At 38.1% G+C, this 20,770-nt stretch overlaps 3 protein-coding genes across 3 annotated transcripts in view; 2 read left to right on the top strand and 1 right to left on the bottom strand.

Annotated features, from left to right (window-relative positions):
• Window positions 1–2,452, top strand: part of LOC113472820 — a 28,874-nt gene extending 26,422 nt beyond the window's left edge. Inside the window, exon 3 of the mRNA XM_026832726.1 lies at window positions 2,398–2,452. Within this exon, the coding sequence (XP_026688527.1) occupies window positions 2,398–2,452 (55 nt within the window). The remainder of the gene's footprint in view (window positions 1–2,397) is intronic.
• LOC103507483 (elongation of very long chain fatty acids protein AAEL008004-like) overlaps window positions 1,754–20,770 on the top strand; it is a 30,322-nt gene continuing 11,305 nt past the window's right edge. The window contains exons 1-5 of the mRNA XM_026832978.1: window positions 1,754–1,849; window positions 2,664–2,726; window positions 16,516–16,706; window positions 17,933–18,016; window positions 18,721–18,777. Of these exons, the coding sequence (XP_026688779.1) occupies window positions 2,672–2,726; window positions 16,516–16,706; window positions 17,933–18,016; window positions 18,721–18,777 (387 nt within the window). The 5' untranslated portion in view covers window positions 1,754–1,849; window positions 2,664–2,671. The remainder of the gene's footprint in view (window positions 1,850–2,663; window positions 2,727–16,515; window positions 16,707–17,932; window positions 18,017–18,720; window positions 18,778–20,770) is intronic.
• Window positions 8,444–10,446, bottom strand: LOC103524337. The gene is made up of 3 exons (XM_026822289.1): window positions 10,174–10,446; window positions 9,622–10,033; window positions 8,444–8,613 (listed from the first exon to the last, which is right to left on the bottom strand). The coding sequence occupies exons 1-2, from the start codon at window positions 10,361–10,363 to the stop codon at window positions 9,666–9,668; spliced, it is 558 nt and encodes a 185-aa protein (XP_026678090.1). The 5' UTR covers window positions 10,364–10,446; the 3' UTR covers window positions 8,444–8,613; window positions 9,622–9,665.

The raw sequence follows: 20,770 nt of genomic DNA on the forward strand, positions 1-20,770 counted from the left end.
AATAAATTAAAATATTTTTTAATTGCCAGTGGAAACAGGTCACGTCGCGCGACAAACGTCGCGCGATTTTGTCGGGGAGTGCTTTAATTTTTAACAGGTCACGTCGCGCGACAAATGTTGCAAGTGAAAACAGGTGACGTCGCGCGACATTGTCGCGCGATTTTGTCGCACGACAGAGGTCGCGTTGGTGGAAATCCACCTTTAGGCCATAAAGGCTTGAAATGACGTAGATAACCTATGAAGACAAATGGCAGACGGACAAGTATTGAGTCAATATGGAATAATAAATGGGACAGAGGACAACTGTGAAGGGTTTGGATATAAATCGATCTCATTTGTCTTAAGCTCGCCTTCAAAAAAAGACCACTTGGTGCAATAATATTATTAATCTTCGTTTCCTTTTTTTCTGCTTTTGATCGATTTCCTCCTTTATATCATTTTGAAATGCATATTGAGTAGGAGTACCTTTATTTATGCAATACCAACATTTTGAACGTTAGCTCATTTAGGATTAGAATAGAATTTACCTTGTTTATCCCAATGGGATAGGGCTGTAAAGTCTAGCCAAGGTCTTGTATTTTTACAGTTTGTAGTTATACAGTTCACAATGTTGTAGGTATGGGCAACCGTGACCAATTGACTTCGGCTTGGTAGCTCAGTCAAGTAAGTACCTAAGTAACCTTGACTAATTGGAACGTGCCGCATCCCGCAAAAAAAAGTCTGGTAGGACTTACCAATTTCACAGATAAAATCAATTCTTCCTTCTCTCATTACTAAGTACTTGGTCTTGTCACCAAGAGAGAAGAAAGACACATTGACAAGTCCGTCCCCCAGAAACAAAACCGTAAAAAATATATCGTCAGCTAGCACTTACCCATTTCACAGATAAACGGATTCAGCTGAAGGCAATGGTCGACCTCTAAATCTAGAATAAGTTCTAGAATACAATACATAAGTAAGGGAACTGGAAAGAGTATTTTTCTGACGGCCATTTTGATAAGCGATTATGGATTATGGGCGAACTTCGAGAATTTAAAAGGCAAACGAGGAAAGTAATATGAAAGTTCGAAAATATCGAAAGCATAGCTCGGTGGCATTTCACAAAATTAATATGCAAACTTTATGTGAAAAAATCCATTGCCCTTTCTCCTTTCTGTGCTTGTTTCTTTCCTCGACCCTTTGGTAACAGATGTGTAAATATTAAAATAAAAACTGCGTGTGTAAAGGAAAAAAATGGGTTTATAACGTAGACCAGTGTTTCTTAATTAGTTTGGCCCGCGGAACCCTTTTCAAAAGGTGAACATCTTTGCGGAACCCTGTGAGTATCCTATAGACTACCATTATACCTGGTTAGGATTTCAACATAACTCATTAGTACATAATTACTCGGGCCGATATTTGCGCTCCAGTCTTGAGCCATGTATCTTATGCGATAGTTGTGTGTGTTAGCTGAAACCCGACCATTACGACCCGTGAGTGAAGAGCCTAACAGGCCTAACCTAGATTCACGAAAAGCGACACGAACCTTTACCTAAACGCCTCCACCGGATTACCGTATTGTACCGAAACCTTCAGGATATACCGTACCGTAATGCATGACGTCCCGAATATAAAGTTTGGTCAGGAAACTTGTCCCCAATATGAAGAGAACCTTGATCCTTTTCAGCGGAAGTGTTGAGTATCCTATAGACTACCATTATACCTGGTTAGGATTTCAACATAACTCATTAGTACATAATTACTCGGGCCGATATTTGCGCTCCAGTCTTGAGCCATGTATCTTATGCGATAGTTGTGTGTGTTAGCTGAAACCCGACTGTGATATATTAGAGGATCGTGGAACCCTCCGGTAAGAAATGGGACTTAGTAGTCAGCCGGTTTTGTCAGCAGAGTGTTGTTTCTTTAGGAGTTTTAGATATTAGGAAAAAGTTTTGTTAGAAGAAAACTTGATCGCAGTACGCACCTAAGTCCCCAGAGGTTACTTTTTTGCTATTTTTGATCAGCCAAAATCTTTTGTCCTTTTTTTAAGTCCTTTTTTTTCTTCTTCCAACATTTTAACCTGATAGAATAAACGAAAGAGTGATCATATTTAGTGCGGGTCCTTTGCGCTCAAAAATAGTGATTTTTTTACCTTAACGGAAATCGAGGCTAGGTACAGTTTTGTAAGTTCCTTTCATTGCACTTACCTACAATAAAACATTATCCAAGTCTCTAACGACAACTCAGTTCCTAAGATAAATTGAAATACTTGAAATTTGAAATACCTGCCTATGTACCTATATCATTCTAAAATTTCATTCCACTTACACTTACAACATCATACTACATACTTTGTCACACAGGTGTAAAATTCAGACTAATTTGGTCTAAATGGAATCGATTTCCTTTTCCTTACAGGCTTGACAATGAGTCACGGAACACTGGCACTTTTCATTGCACTTACCTACAATAAAACATTATCCAAGTCTCTAACAACAACTCAGTTCCTAAGATAAATTGAAATACTTGAAATACCTACCTATGTACCTATGAGTATGAGTAGCTATATCATTCTAAAATTTCATTCCACTTACACTTACAACATCATACTACATACTTTGTCATGCAGGTGTAAAATTCAGACTAATTTGGTCTAAATGGAATCGATTTCCTTTTCCTTACAGGCTTGACAATGAGTCACGGAACACTGGCACAATGGTATCAAACCATGGAAGAGAAATATGCGGGTAAGTCTATTAGGTTCCTAATCACAAATTTTCTTTTTTTCACAAAGTCACACGGCGCGAACGACATGCAGAAACCATAGTGAAAACGCCTAACTCGGAGAAAAAGTCATTTTTGTTCTCCACATAAATTTCATTTAGACAAATAATGCATAATATTCAAAATTGAAAGTGAAGAAAACAAAGATGGTTAGACCAGATTACCTGAAGCGTTTGAAGCTCGATTTGGACAAAAAGAAAATGCCAGAAGAGAAAAGCCATGGACCTGAGCTGTTTTAAAATGAGAGGAAATGCGCCACTGAAATGGACATTTAGAGAATTTAATATCGGAACACATTGAGTGAGACGTGAAGTGGCCATTTTGTTGCACACCATTGAGTAGAAGAAATTTGTCCCATTTTGAAATGAAAGGAGAAATTTGTCCCATTTTAAAATGAGAGGAGACAATGAGCAATGTACTAACACATTGAACGATACATTAAACTGAACTGATGCACGAGGAAATGTTCATGGGGATATGACCCATATTTCTATGATGTTAATGATAACAATAACACAACCCCAAATTACTTCTTTGGAGATGTTTTTAGTTCAGGAGAAGAGATAAAAACAAGGGAGATCTTACCGTTCCGAAAGAGAGAAGGAAGACAGGTTAAAAGAAAGCCCAGCCCGTTCGTTCCGAGAAAGAACATCTGTTTAGGATGCATTCGCCCCGAGCGGAAATCGAACCCGCAACCTAGCACTTGCAAGCGGACGCACTAGCTTCCAAGCTAACTAGCCTGACAAAATGACCTACTGCCCGTATGGTTAGAGCGCCTTAAAGATTCTTATTTTCGGCAGATTTTGTGAGTTTTCGGCGAAAATTTTTCCAATCCAATCATATCGTAAATACTTACACACGTTCTATTTGGACTTGATCCCTTCTCCTTGCGTTAATAAAGGTGTGTCCAAACATAGTCAATCGGTGTCGATCGACGAGATAAATCCATGTTGTCGAGGCAGTGTGGACGGTTCAGTCGACATCGATCGAAGGCAGGTCGACTATGTGTGGACGCACCTTTATAATTGGAATGGATATGAACGATTATCATTGAGTGAGACGTGAAGTGGCCATTTTGTTGCACACCATTGAGTAGAAGAAATTTGTCCCATTTTAAAATGAGAGGAGACAATGAGCAATGTACTAACACATTGAACGATACAAATTAAACTGAACTGATGCACGAGGAAATGTTCATGGGGATATGACCCATATTTCTATGATAGAATAGAATAGAATAGAATTTACCTTGTTTATCCTGCTCGAATGAGACTAAAAAGTCCCTTTACCCCAGCAGTCTAAACAAGGTCTCGTGTATTTTATGGGTTTAACATTGTACAATACATGATACATGATTAGTAAAGTAGACCTTGCTTAATTATAAAAAAAAGAAAAAAAAATAATAAAAAATAAAATAAAAAAAAAAATAATAATAATAATGAGAAGGAGAGATGAGAAATAAGTTAGTGATGGAGGTGAGATGGATGCTATAGTGAGGTTTGAAGGGATGTACGGGGAGGACAGGTGGCCATGTCAGTCAAGGCCAAGTTAATGATAACAATAACACAACCCCCAAATTACTTCTTTGGAGATGTTTTGAGTTCAGGAGAAAATATAGAAACAAGGGAGATCTTACAGTTCCGTTCGTTCCGAGAAAGAACCTTATCTGTTTAGGATGCATTTGCCCCGAGCGGAAATCGAACCCGCAACCTAGCACTTGCAAGCGGACGCACTAGCTTCCAAGCTAACTAGCCTGACAAAATGACCTACTGCCCGTATGGTTAGAGCGCCTTAAAGATTCTTATTTTCGGCAGATTTTGTGAGTTTTCGGCGAAAATTTTTCCAATCCAATCATATCGTAAATACTTACACACGTTCTATCTGGACTTGATCCCTTCTCCTTGCGTTAATAAAGGTGTGTCCAAACATAGTCAATCGGTGTCGATCGACGAGATAAATCTATGTTGTCGAGGCAGTGTGGACAGTCCAGTCGACATCGATCGAAGGCAGGTCGACTATGTGTGGACGCACCTTTATAATTGGAATGGATATGAACGATTATTTTATCGCTAACACGATTAATTCGTTCGGGAATATTCGGGATAGATCTAAATTACCCAACCGGACATGACGCGAACATTCCCTAATTTTGAACGATTAAATTATCGCTAACACGATTAATTCGTTCGGGAATATTCGGGATAGATCTAAATTACCCAACCGGACATGACGCGAACATTCCCTAATTTTTGTTGACGGGGATTTGAAATTTACGATCGTCATAAATCGAAATAACAATGAAGGGAAAATTTCCAAGGACAAGCTACCTTGACGATTTGCTAGGGTTTCAAACAACACAACAAAAATAAAATGTTAGGTTCTCGGTTTTATTATTCAGACTTGAAATAACAAAACATTGTCCTATCTCTAAGTAGATTAAGATTTAACGCTTGAGAAATTCCTCACCTAGTGTTTCTTCAAATGACACTCCCTCCCTTGTGTCCTACATCCCTAATGTTCCTTAGAGTAACAACTGGTATCCCTAATATTCGTTAGCATAACCCCTCGCCCTACGTTTTCTTCGGATGGCAAGCTGTTTCCTCATCCTCTTCATCTTTGTGGCGAATAATTACTGTGAATCGAGAGGCAAATAAATGATTAGTAAGCATGTAAGTAGGTATAGGTATACCTACCTAGATGTGATATTATACACATTATCTACATATACTTAGGTATACATTTTAGCAACAAATACACAGACACGTAGATAAATCCGAGAACTATCGACGAAGAAATAAGAAATTTTTCCAAGTAAGTTACTCAATATCCGTTTCTGAAACAAAGAAATTTGGAAGTGTTTATTAGGCCCTTTCTCAGAATATGATGCTTAAGGAGAATCTCTATTTATTTAATTATTTATTTGCCTGCTAATCACTCTAGATTCTCTAGATAGAAGGTATTAAAGTTCCTATTTGAAAGGCATAATTACTTAAGGTTAGCATAGTTAGCATAGGGGGAGGACATAAGGACTAGGGAAATCATGGGAAGAACATGAGGACTAAGGAAAGCATGGGAAACTTTACACTTTACAAAATCTAGGACAGCGAGAAATTTTTCCAAGTAAGTTACTCAATATCCGTTTTTGAAACAAAGAAATTTAGAGGTGTTTATTAGACCTTTTCTCAGAATATGTTGCTTAAGGAGAATCTCTATTCTTGAAGGTATTTATTTATTTGCACGATTGCACGCTAATCACTCTAGATTCTCTAGAAGGTATTAAAGTTCCCATTTGAAAGGCGTAATTACTTAAGGTTAGCATAGTTAGCATAGGGGAAGGACATAAGGACTAGGGAAATCATGGGAAGAACATGAGGACTAAGGAAAGCATGGGAAACTTTACACTTTACAAAATCTAGGACAGCATTCACACGAATCAAGCACCATACCACGGTAGGGACTGTTATTAGTTTTCACTTCCGTTTTTGCAACGATGACGATGTAGGTGAACTTTGTCCTACTAAAAAGCATTATTTTAGTCTGCCACCATACTGAGCGCTTTAATACATTGATTATCTAGGCGGGTACCTACAATTAGGTAGGTATTAGTAAGAACAAGAAAAAAAAGCAATCCAAGACATTTTAGCGCGAAATCTACGAGTATGACGTCATTAATTACCGTGTTTATGTGAGCAGGTTGGGTGGAAATGCACGATATTTTTCCTCGTTGAAATTGGTTGAAAATAAATTCCACCTAAATAACTAAATACATATTTTCTGAATGGAATTATACGCACGTGAGATTTAATATGATTCATGTTATTTATGACTTCCATATGAATTGTAGGTAATTTATAGGTAATACCTAAATATTTGTACCTATATACTTCTTACTACCTACCTATGTGTAGTTGTGTACCTTCAAAATTATGCCTAATAATTTGCAAGGCAGTTTGATTTTCGTCACTTTCTCTTCTAAATTTATGCTTAGGTAATAGGTAGGTATTGGGTAAAATGCGTCACCATTTTTTTTCTTTTTTTTTGCCGACTGTCTAAAAATAATGTAGGTAAAAAGGAGACCTATTGACATAGATATGCAAAGTAGAAATGACAAGCAGACTCTGAAGTAAAATGTTCATCATTTTATGTACGGTACCTACCCTACCTATCTATTGATAACTTACCTATCTTTCTATTTACTTCTTCAGATTTCTGTAATAATTTTTCTTTTTCGAAGCAGATTGTATCTTGAGTGATGCTATATTATAAATGAATTTGCAATCGAAAATCAATTTGCAAGGAGAATACCCTACCTATCTATTGATAACTTACCTATCTTTCTATTTACTTCTTCAGATTTCTGTTATAATTTTTCTTTTTCGAAGCAGATTGTATCTTGAGTGATGCTATATTATAAATGAATTTGCAATCGAAAATCAATTTGCAAGGAGAAGGGATACAATTTTATTTATATCTACGTAGAGAAGGTACTTATTCTCTTCTACAATTCATAATAAGAATACTCGTAATAAATGTCTTGGAGTCTTGTATTGAAGAGCAGATTGAGACATTGTACAATTCGATGTCAGATGAGAGAAGAAAGGAGAAATGAGTTAGAGAAACTGAAGATTTATTTTCCAGCTTATTATGTTTTCAATCAGGCCGCGGGCGCGATTTCATTACGTTAATTTTAATGTTAGTAGGTACATAATTATGTATTTCATAACAGCTGATATTTTGTGACATTTGTTTATTTTGAAGGTTATTCAAAACAAATAAAATGATTTCGATTCTGATCGTCTCCTGTGAAAATATGAGTTCTTTCTTTTTTCTGATCTTATTTTCCAAGTTAAACAAGGAATAAACATGGTGTCAGGTGTGGATTCTCCTGTGAAAATATGAGTTCTTTCTTTTTTCTGATCTTATTTTCCAAGTTAAACAAGGAATAAACATGGTGTCAGATGTGATCGTTGAGATTAATATGGCTGCAGTATCCATATCCATGAGATCAATATGGCTGCAGTATCCATATCCATGAGATCAATATGGTAGCAGTATACATATCCATGAGATCAATATGGCAGAAATATCCATATCTATGAGTTCAATATGGCAGGGTAGGTATGCTACACTCACCACACTTGGCATGGCGCATGGTAACGGTAGCTGGTCACTGACCGTCACACGTCGGCTTTTGCCGTATGAAAAACAGATTTGAGTATAAGTAGGCCGTTTATGTTGCAATTGTTACATAGTTACGCACCTTAGATTTTCACTAACAGCACTAATAAGACATTTTCAAAGGTTGTTCTCATTTAAATTATGTATTTAGATTGCGGTTCTTTATTGGTCTTCACAAAATATTCATGTTTTTTATTCGTTTTAGAAATATGTACCTATTTCATTTTATTGAAGTTTGTGGCGAATAATTACTGTGAATTGAGAGGCAAATAAATGATTAGTAAGCATGTAAGTAGGTATCGGTATACCTATACCTAGATGTTAATGATATTATACACATTATCTACATATACTTAGGTATACATTTTAGCATCAAATACACAGACACGTAGATAAATTCGAGAACTATCGACGAAGAAATGAGAAATTTTATTTCATTTTATTGAAGTGTTTTCCAAGGACAAGCTACCTTGACGATTTGCTAGGGTTTCAAACAACACAATAAAAATAAAATGTTAGGTTCTCGGTTTTATTATTCAGACTTGAAATAACAAAACATTGTCCTATCTCTAAGTAAAAGATTTAAGATTTAACGCTTGAGAAATTCCTCACCTAGTGTTTCTTCAAATGACACTCCCTCCCTTGTGTCCTACATCCCTAATGTTCCTTAAAGAAATTTTTCCAAGTAAGTTACTCAATATCCGTTTCTGAAACAAAGAAATTTAGAAGTGTTTATTAGGCCCTTTCTCAGAATATGATGCTTAAGGAGAATCTCTATTCTTGAAGGTATTTATTTATTTGCACGCTAATCACTCTAGATTCTCTAGCTAGAAGGTATTAAAGTTCCTATTTGAAAGGCGTAATTACTTAAGGTTAGTATAGTTAGCATAGGGGAAGGACATAAGGACTAGGGAAATCATGGGAAGAACATAAGGACTAAGGAAAGCATGGGAAACTTTACACTTTACAAAATCTAGGACAGCAGGCAGAAATTCTGAAACCCCTCTCAGACAGCTTCCTGGCGCCCTACTGCATTCACACAGAATAGGGGAAAGTTTTGTTTTAATTAACAAGCTGTCATCCGTAAGATTTATCTTTCGACTCTGCCCTTTCATTATTGGAATTATTTTTATCCCCACTACATATGAAAATTAGCATCCTTCTCTTCCTTTTCCTATAGTTCTTCTTTCTTATGGATACTTTGCCTTTTCGTGCTTTGATATGAAATTACAGTTGCAATATATAAGTATGTACCTGTGGGTAAACAAAAACCCAAAATAGAGATGCACACAATTGTAGATTCCCACGAGGCTGAATGGGCCCCGCAACAGCCAGTCACGGAATCGCCAAGTTAATGATAACAATAACACAACCCCCAAATTACTTCTTTGGAGATGTTTTGAGTTCAGGAGAAAATATAGAAACAAGGGAGATCTTACAGTTCCGTTCGTTCCGAGAAAGAACCTTATCTGTTTAGGATGCATTTGCCCCGAGCGGAAATCGAACCCGCAACCTAGCACTTGCAAGCGGACGCACTACCTTCCGAGCTAACTAACCTGACAAAATGACCTACTGCCCGTATGGTTAGAGTGCCTTAAAGATTCTTATTTTCGGCAGATTTTGTGAGTTTTCGGCGAAAATTTTTCCAATCCAATCATATCGTAAATACTTACACACGTGGTAACAACTGGTATCCCTAATATTCGTTAGCATAACCCCTCGCCCTACGTTTTCTTCGGATGGCAAGCTGTTTCCTCGTCCTCTTCATATCCATCAGGCAAGGCATTGACACACTTGTTGTGAAACAGCGAATGGTTTCCATCTCCCCACGGGAAGGGTCGGTTCCGTATTCTCAGATAGGTGTAGGGGATGAACTCGGGACGTTCTTCATGCGCTCCCTCTTTCCAGAGCAGGACACCCCCCAGGAAGATAACAGGAAGACACACGTACAGCGTGAGAGTTCGGAAGATATTCTGTGTCGATTTGTTTGGTTCTTCATCTTCATAACCTTCACACTCACACTCGTCTCGCTCTCGGTAATAATACGGGCGGGTGTGGAACGGCAGTCTATTGGAAAATGCCCAGACCGATGGTTTGAGAGCATTCGAAAACGGTGTGGAATTTTGGACGAATTTCAACTGCGTGAGCGTGACTTGCAGCACTCGTCTCGCTCTCGATAATAATACGGGCGGGTGTGGAACGGCAGTCTGTTGGAAAATGCCCAGACCGATGGTTTGAGAGCATTCGAAAACGGTGTGGAATTTTGGACGAATTTCAACTGCGTGAGCGTGACTTGCATGTGCGTAAATGAGGAAGTTTGCTGCGGTGTTTGTCTGAGTAGGGACATAGATTCCTTGGTCCATTGATACTGGGGGGATCTGAGATGCTTGAAAACGTCACACAACCTTCTCAGCCTGAGCATGATGGATAGAATTTGGTCTAGAAGGGAGTTTGGTGTAGCTGTAGAACTGTAGATGGATGAAGTGTGAATTGGTTTCTCGAGCAGAAGCGGGGTTCCTTGGTCCATTGATACTGGGGGGATCTTAGATGCTTGAAAACGTCACACAACCTTCTCAGCCTGAGCATAATGGATAGAATTTGGTCTAGAAGGGAGTTTGGTGTAGCTGTAGAACTGTAGATGGATGAAGTGTGAATTGGTTTCTCGAGCAGAAGCGAAAATAGTACTGACTGAATTGAGGAATTTCTACCCTGTACTGGCCTTAGAGTTTAGATGACATCTCTGTAAAATCTCTGCTATGCTCTTAGCCCCATGAAAGAAGAGCATACCTACGATGAAGATTATCTGCCTAAAAAGTATTCGATTACCGCCAGGGGCGGGGTTTCGTGCTAAACAGATAAGGTGCGTTCTCGGAAGGGCTAGGTTAGCTTTCTCCTATCCTGTCTTTCTTCACCTATCTATTTATTCTACATTGCTTACCTATTTATTCCAAAATATCGTACAGATACGAGGAAAATTATAATAGTAGGTAATCATTTTCCTCGTGAAATAGATAGGTACTTATAGATAGCCACCTAACTATTATCATATTTATGTAGCATCAGGAAAATTTAATTACATAGGTATAGGTATGTTATTTTTTCAAGTATAACTTGTATTTTTTTAATTAATATCTATTTTTTTTTTTTCGTTTTTAATTTTCGAAAAATTAAGTTACGAAAAACACGATTTTAACCCAATACAGTTACCATAAATCATAATATCACTTCATACGTAAATGTGCTCATATACCTACCTACATATCAAAACAAATTGGGAAATTTCAAGAGCAATATCATCTCGAATAGGTATCTAGCTATCTATGTCAGTTTGGAGTTTGGGAGTGGGGTAGGTAATGCAAAAATAATGACTACATGGAGTGGAAGGTTTAAAAGGTATTCGATTACCGCCAGGGGCGGGGTTTCGTACTAAACAGATAGGGTGCGTTCTTGGAAGGGCTAGGTTAGCTTTCTCCTATCCTCTCTTTCTTCACCTATCTATTTATTCTACATTGCTTACCTATTTATTCCAAAACATGGTGCAGATTATAATAGTAGGTAATCATTTTCCTCGTGAAATAGACAGGTACATAGATAGCCACCTAACTATTATCATATTTATGTAGCATCAGGAAAATTTAATTACATATAGGTATGTTATTTTTTCAAGTATAACTTGTTATTTTTTTTTTAATTAATATCTATTTTTTTTTTTCTTCGTTTTTAATTTTCTCAAGTCTCATCTACATTTTAGCTAAGAAGCTCTTTGAAAAAGGAATGTACCAATATCCATTTTTAACACAAATAAAAACGTAAGTTACGAAAAACACGATTAAAAAAAAGTAGTCTCAGAAACGTTTACAATGACGTTTTTCCTAGGACGTCGCGTGAAAGATACAAAGAACAACTGATGGAAAGATACGTGATACGAGATTTGAGTCCTTGGAGCTGAAAAAGCTATTTTCAATCTTGCGCCTTTGAAAAAATAACACGAGCTGAAAATAAAAGCTCTCATGTGCTGCAATTAATGGAGCATTGGAAAAAATTAATTGCCTTCTTTCATTTTAGCTAAATATGTATTTTACAGGTGGGTACCTAAGTATTACCTAGTTACAAATATTACCTACATTCATACCTATGTACCTAGGTATATCAATTACCTCCATCCTAACTCTTACAGTAGGTGAAAGCAAGTATCAGTACTCTGCCTATACCTAACTTACATTTTTAATATTTTTTATTTATTTATTTATTATTATTTTTGCAAGGCGAGCGCAGCGACCACTACGCCATAGGAGCTGACTGTTGACGAAATGAAGAAGTAATTCTGTCACCTCCACTAATTATGTCTAATAACAACCACAAGATTGATTTGGTCGCTGAATACAATATTTTTTACAAGATGTACGTATATTTCATTTTATAAACAGTTACATAAATTTACACACATCATAAATCATAAATAATTGAGAAATATAATAAAAATATCATTTCAAAATAGGTAAACAAAAAATGAAAACAAAGAGATCAGTCTTAATTAGAAGTGAAAAATACACTCCGTGACGTCATTGTTGTGACGATTTGACTTTTGACTCATAGGTGACAATGACGTCATGAAATGTATTGTTCATAATTTGAGAAGGTGGCTGAGATTCCTTATTTGGGGAAAACATCCGTGGATCCCTAGGGAAAATAATTCGTTGATAAGAATAAAATTCTTTTTTTGAAGTGTCTATCTCGAAACCGCATTCGCGGTACTCCAGGACATATTCTTTAACATCCACGCCTATCCGCAAACGGAAAATATTGGTGCGGAAATCTTCGCCCCGGCCAGATTCAAACCCAGGACCTCCGAATCGATAGTCAGTGCTGTCAACCACTCGTTCACAGAGGCGGGCTTTCTAACACTTCCTATAGAAAATGAGTTTTCAACTCACCTACCATATCCTGGTATTCTCAATATTCGCCATAGATACTCGTAGGTACTTGTAGATCGGAAAATTTGAACGAAACAATTTCAATCAACTGAACTGAACTAAATTCAGGATGTTGTCCATTTTCCCGTACGAATTTGTCCAATGTCCACTTATAGTCTCGTGATATATCACAAATGGACATTGGATATTTCGTCCTGTCTACTCCACAGTCCAGGAATATCACAGATGGAGATAGGATATTTTGTACTTGGGAGGTGGTTTGATCTTGATGTAGACAGAGGGGAAGACATGTACTTTTTTTCTCATTTTGTTAGTGGATGTGTCATTTTCCCATGTGGATACTAAGTAGAACCATACTCGTACTAACTGTTATTATACTATTTTCCATTTTACTAGTGGATGTGCCATTTTTCTCATACTGAGGTTCTCTTGGTCTCTCATTTTTCTACCTATATGTCCCAATAATTGGATGTTATACTAATTTCCCTTTTCGGCATCCCACGGGATTTCTGGCTTTTCCTCCACTAACTCCTTATACTCTTTCCAACCTGGAATGAGGAACATAAAAAGAGTCTGGTTAGCAGTGAGATTTTTTGGTGTTTTAAGAGGAGCACATTATTTTCAAAAGTCAAAATACAATGAACATTATTCATTTTATTTAAAGGGGGACATTGTAGGGTTCCCAATCGCTTAGGGACAGAGGGACGTATGGGCAATTGGACATGGACACCTTAGTAATGTTTAAAAAAATGTGTAGGCAGAATGAATTTTCTAAAAAAAAAAAAAAAATAGGGAACACCGGAAGATCCGTAGAATGCCCGTTTCAACACGTTTTACCGGTATTCCTGGAAAGTTTCCAGCTCCCCATAAGATCCCATAATATGACTCATACATTAATCTTCTCCCCTTAGACATAGTTTCACGAAAGGTCATGTTTTTAACCTTTTCATCTTCGTTTTCCATTCATTATTTTCTCAAGTTGGCCTTCACCTTGACTATCTTGTTCCCCTTTCCCTCCGTCCTGTCCCTTTAACAAGATCACTTTGATTTTACAAACTTCAGACAAATACACACGAATTTCGTTTTTCACGCCAACACAAATACACTGAATGTTCCAATAGTTACTCAGTGATATATGTTTGTATCTTTATTATGTAGGTATATTTATCTGTGTCTTATTATTAGGTAGGTATATGTTTTTTTTTTTTTTTTACAAAATAGGTACCTACTTAATTTGCCTAATACCGCTTTCCTATTCATTATTGTTTGTTCTCACCGAAAGTGAGTGATAATGTCTTGATTATAAGGTTTTAGTACTTTTAGTGGATGTGTCATATCTCCAATCACTGCACTGTAGCTCATTAGAGCTACAGGGCATGTTTCTATTTCTTTTTGTCCCGAGTGGAAGTAGGTATGTACTTTTTTTTCTCATTTTGTTAGTGGATGTGTCATTTTCCCATGTGTATACTAAGTAGAACCATAATGTTATTATACTATTTTCCATTGTACTAGTGGATGTGCCATTGCTCTCAAACTGAGGTTCTCTTGGTCTCTCATTTTTCTACCTATGTCCCAATAATTGGATGTTGTACTAATTTCCATTGAATTAGTGGATGTGTCATTTCTCCCATGTAGGTACTGATTCTCTCTATATTACTTCTTCTTCTTCTTCTTCTTCTTCTTCTTCTTCTTCTTTCTAATAAACCTATAATTTATTCTTAATTTTACTAATGGACGTGCCATAATTTGCGTTTCTCTCTCTCGTAGCCTCGTGATATATCACAAATGGACATTGGATATTTCATCCTGTGTACTCCACAGTCCAGGAATATCACAGATGGAGATAGGATATTTTGTACTTGGGAGGTGGTTTGATCTTGATGTAGACAGAGCAGTAACAATGCAAACTCTTACCTAATGCAAATTTCTAGGCCTCTTAAATTTTGACAGCCGTGCAGCTCCATAAGTTCAGCTTAGACTGATAAGTAAAGCTATGTCCACACATAGTCGATTAACATCGATCGTCGATGGACGGCCGTTGACTATGTGTGGACACAGCTTAAAGGTGTTCACGTTCACCATTATTCGAAATCTCTGAGAATAGAGTTATGTTCTAAGAACAGTAATAGGTAGGTACAGAAAATGGCCCTTCTTTTGGACGGAGATGATTCCAAATGTCAAATGCTTTTCAACACTTCTTGCGTTTCTACTCGTACTCTACACTCTTTACTTTACGAGTCAACAAACGGTACGACGTCTTTTCTGCGTTTGGACTAAATGAGAGGGAACGTGCAGAGTTGTCCGGTGAATAGGGCCCAAGTAATTTAATAAGACACTTTTATTACGACCCGTGAGTGAAGAGCCTAACAGGCCTAACTGTAAACATGAACGTGTTATTAACGGATATTATTTATGAAATACGCAATGGAGGGACTTCGGGGGTGTGTACCTATATCTCGTCATGTTTACTTCGAAAATCATCACCTTATATGTTGACTTTAATTTTGTTTACATCTTTATGCATGAAAGTTAAACACGTGTTCATACAGGAGAATAAATAGAAATATTATCATATCTTAATACTTGAGACAGGGTGGCCTGGATTATTTTGTGCTAAATATTGATGTCCCAATTTTCTCTTTGAAGAAAAAAAGGACGGGGGATAAAGAAGAAAAATAAGGAGAAAGAGGAGAAATGCAGGAGAAGAAGGAAGAGGAAGAAGAAGGGGAGAAGAAGAAGAAAGCAGTATCTACCCTGTACCCTGCCTAATCCTCCGTATTTTTCTCAGAATCTAATCTGCAAGTCTGAAGTCTGTCTGAGACTACAGCTTGACGTTTTCCTTTGAGAAATATTTCTACCCCACATAGATTTCGAATTATTAGGTACCTACTGAACTAAGTCCCTTCGATTGACCATCCATTGCCACCACACCCGGATTCTGTCGTCAATAAATTGGACACACACGCACTGACAGGCGACAAATAGTTTGATTGCGAGTCGAAATGAAACGTCGGAATGAGCCAATTTGGCGGACGGTCAAGAATCCATTGAAACAATGGAGAGAGGACCCGCTGTCATTCAGGCTGTTACATTGCGATGTCAGCTATCAGCATGGATTTGGATCATCCTCCTCAGGGCTCAGGGGAGATCAAAAGGGGAATCGCCAATACCTAGTGGATATACTAAAGTTTATTGGACCGGAGCTAGGGTGCGGTCAGTTGAAAATTCAAATGCATCAACTTCGATCATAAACAATATGTTCAGAGAACAGGACTTCGATCTTTTAGGTGTGAATTATGAGCGATGAACCGTAAAGTGGAATTGCAAGATGTACTGTAACCTCAGCTTTATAATCTTACCCCTTCTACGTGTAGTAACTTAATCAGTAAAATGTTTGAATTTCAGCACTAAGTGAGTAGAGCGGTATTACGTTTGAGTGAATCCAGCAAACTGAGTTTCTGGGCTTCCAAGAGGCCCCAATCCTTCCAACACCGTGAGATCATGACACAGACACGGAAATAACGCATTGAGTTAGTCATTCAAAGAGCCGAACTAGAAAATTAAAACTGCGTTAGTTTTAGTGCCTCCCCCGCTACAGACTTTTTCGTTCCAAATTTAATCAGACCGTTTTGTCTTCCAGATCCACGGATGAAGGAGTACTTCTTGATGGACACCCCGGTACCAATGTTAGTCACTCTCGCCTCCTACATATTCTTCGTCAACTACCTCGGTCCCAAGTTGATGGAAAACAGAAAGCCGTTCAATTTGTCCACCATTATTAAAATTTACAATGTCGCTCAAATGACGTGCAACTTCTACCTCGTTTATGTGGTAAGGATAAAATTTATTCAATAAATCCCTCATTTATACTGCTAGGTACATGTATAGGATAAGACTGAAAAGTCCATTGACCCACTGTTGATTATTATTATTATTTTGTAAAGATTATTTTTATCCCCACTACATATGAAAATTAGCATCCTTTCTTCCTTTTCCTATAGTTCTTCTTTCTTATGGATACTTTGCCTTTTCGTGCTTTGATATGAAATTACAGTTGCAATATATAAGTATGTAGGTACCTGGGTAAACAAAAACCCAAAATAGAGATGCACACAATTGTAGATTCCCACGAGGCTGAATGGGCCCCGCAACAGCCAGTCACGGAATCGTAGGTATGTTCTACCCGCCAGCTTTGGGTTGCAAAGCTTTTAGAACGAACTGCACTAAAATTAAGGTCTTAAGGTGGAATTTTGATAATTCCACTGGGTAAATCTCGCCGGGTAACTTTTGACTTCCAAGGCGAGCGCAGCGACCACTACGCCATAGGAGCTGACTGTTGACGAAATGAAGAAGTAATTTTGTCACCTCCACCAATTATGTCTAATAACAACCACAAGATTGATTTGGTCGCTGAATACAATATTTTTACAAGATGTACGTATATTTCATTTTATAAACAGTTACATAAATTTACACACATCATAAATCATAAATAATTGAGAAATATAATATTTTGTAAATGATGAGTATTTCAACGCCATTTTTATTTCGTAGCAATGGAACAACTGCTACATTAGACGCTTGTGGTCTTGTAAATGATGAGTATTTCAACGCCATTTTTATTTCGTAGCAATGGAACAACTGCTACATTAGACGCTTGTGGTCCGTGTCGTAGCATATCCATGTACATAGTAGGTATGTTCTACCCGCCAGCTTTGGGTTGCAAAGCTTTTAGAACGAACTGCACTAAAATTAAGGTCTTAAGGTGGAATTTTGATAATTCCACTGGGTAAATCTCGCCGGGTAACTTTTGGCAATTTTCCGAAATATTAGGTAAATAGGTACGCTTCTTTGTGTCGAATTTGGTATGGAAAGTATAGTATAGATGCAAAAGCCCAGGTTTTATTTCAAAAGTTAAAATGTTTTGTTGCGAAACTTACTTATGCTCATGCATATGCATCCCTTTTAGGAGAAGTTCCAGTTGAACATTTTTTGCAAACCGTCTGCGTCTCTTTATTTTTAGAAGAAACCAACATTTTGTTCACTGTGTGTTCCAGTCCTTCAAATTAGTTTGGCTGACTGACTCCTACCGATATGATTGTATAGAGATCGATTATTCCGATACTCCCATGGCACGACGCGTAAGTTTTATGATTGTTTGGCAGCAGGACCCAAAGTTCGCTATCTTCTTAAGTCGTAGGAACTGCAAATGATACCCCTGCATAGTGGACCGCAAGGCATAGATAGGAAAGCTAGCCTATTTCTTCTCAATAAAATGAAACAGTTCATTATGGTACCTACTCAAGAAAAAATAGTGGAAGTAACATTATACGTAGTTACCTTAGAGGGTAGCGCGTCTGACTTGTAAGCCGCAGATGGTAGATTCGATTCCTGCTGGGGGCGAACTTTATCCCAAACAGATAAGTTTCGTTCTCGGTACTTACTTACAGTCTGCCAGCATAGTTAGCTTAGTTGGTAGTGCGTATGCCTTGTTAGCGCTAGGCCGCGGGTTCGATTCCCGCCCGGGGCGGATTTTATTCTGATGGGATAATGTTCGTTCTCGGAACGGCTGGCTTTCTCCTATCTGGTTCGATTCCCGCCCGGGGCGGATTTTATCCTGATGGGATAATGTTCGTTCTCGGAACGGCTGGCTTTCTCCTATCCCTCTCTTACTTCTCTCTTCTATTTCAGGACGAAAAGACCATAGCAGTTACAGTTCCCTCTGTCAAACCTCTTAAAAAAAATACTTACAGTCTTGTTTAATTTACCTATATAAAAAGGAAATAGATATGTACATAAAAACATATATACATAGGTGATAATGAAATCTCATTTCTGTTTTCAGAAATTAACCATGGTTTGGGTTTGCTTCATGTCAAGACTTTTGGATCTCCTCGACACGGTAAATAAACATACTTACTTCAGTAGGTATACTCTGCTGTTTTTATCCATACATAAAACTCTGTCTATGTTATTGGTGGATGTATCACATTTCCCATGAATGAGTCAACTTTCTTCATTTTCTTTCAACTAATTCTAGGTATTTTCTGCTGATTCCTCTCTCTCTCCTCCTCTCTCTCTCCCTCTCTCTCTCTCTTCTGACCCTAAATAAACGGACCTCCGTGTGAAAAGGTCCCTCAGTATTTGTTGAAATGACAATGAAATCGCATTCCAAGATACGGAAAATATGTGGTGTTCCCTCTAGCCATGTGTTCTATTCTTGGATCTAGGAGTTGGAGAGAACATGTCCGCATTTTAATACACTTGTTTTATTTATTCATAGACAGCAGGGAACTGTTACAACTGAGGTCTTATTGCCAGCCTAGCTAGCTTTGTTGGTAGTGCGTCTGCCTTGTAAGCGCTAGGACGCGGGTTCGATTCCCGCCCGGGGCGGATTTTATCTGATGGGATAATATTCGTTCTCGGAACGGCTAGCTTTCTCCTATCCTGTCTTCCTTCTCTCTTCGATTTCGGGACAATAAGACCATAGCAGTTACAGTTCCCTCTGTCAAACCTAAAAAAGATTTTCTAGTTAGGCTCTATGAATGACTAACTCAATGCCTTATTTCCGTGTCTGTGTCATGATCTCACGGTGTTGGAAGGATTGGGGCCAGAAACTCAGGAAGCCCAGAAACTCAGGTTGCTGGATTCACTCGAACATAATACCGCTCTACTCACATAGTGCTGAAATTCAAAAACTTTACTGATTAAGTTACTACACATAGAAGGGGTAAGATTATAAAGCTGAGGTTACAATACATCTTGCAATTCCACTTTACGGTTCATCGCTCATAATTCACACCTAAAAGAGCAAAGTCCTGTTCTCTGAACACTGAACATATTGTTTATGATCGAAGCTGATGCATTTCAATTTTTAATTGACCGTACCCTAGCTCCGTCCCGATAAACTTTAGTATATCCACTAGGTATTGGCGATTCCCCTTTTGATCTCCCCTGAGCCCTGAGGAGGATGATCCAAATCCATGCTGATAATTTTCTAGTTCGGCTCTTTGAATGACTAACTCAATGCGTTATTTCCGTGTCTGTGTCATGATCTCACGGTGTTGGAAGGATTGGGGCCTCTTGGAAGCCCAGAAACTCAGTTTGCTGGATTCACTCAAACGTAATACCGCTCTACTCACTTAGTGCTGAAATTCAAACATTTTACTGATTAAGTTACTACACGTAGAAGGGGTAAGATTATAAAGCTGAGGTTACAGTACATCTTGCAATTCCACTTTACGGTTCATCGCTCATAATTCACACCTAAAAGATCGAAGTCCTGTTCTCTGAACATATTGTTTATGATCGAAGTTGATGCATTTGAATTTTCAACTGACCGCACCCTAGCTCCGGTCCAATAAACTTTAGTATATCCACTAGGTATTGGCGATTCCCCTTTTGATCTCCCCTGAGCCCTGAGGAGGATGATCCAAATCCATGCTGATAGCACTTCAATAATTCCCACAACCCAGGTCAGGAGGGCATTCTGGGTTTCTCTGGCGATGGCGTAGATATCTGCCCTATTGGACTTTGGCCTTCGGTGTACTCCAGTAGGTCTTCTTGTAGAAATCGAAGAACAGGAAGACCATGCTGATAGCTGACATCGCAATGTAACAGCCTGAATGACAGCGGGTCCTCTCTCCATTGTTTCAATGGATTCTTGACCGTCCGCCAAATTGGCTCATTCCGACGTTTCATTTCGACTCGCAATCAAACTATTTGTCGCCTGTCAGTGCGTGTGTGTCCAATTTATTGACGACAAAATCCGGGTGTGGTGGCGATGGATGGTCAATCGAAGGGACTTGGTTCAGTAGGTACCTAAATATTCGAAATCTATGTGGGGTAGAACTATTTTTCTCAAAGGAAAACGTCAAGCTGTAGTCTCAGACAGA

The sequence above is a fragment of the Diaphorina citri genome, unplaced genomic scaffold, assembly GCF_000475195.1.
Source record: "Diaphorina citri unplaced genomic scaffold, Diaci psyllid genome assembly version 1.1 scaffold1, whole genome shotgun sequence".
NCBI classification, from domain to species: domain Eukaryota; kingdom Metazoa; phylum Arthropoda; class Insecta; order Hemiptera; family Psyllidae; genus Diaphorina; species Diaphorina citri.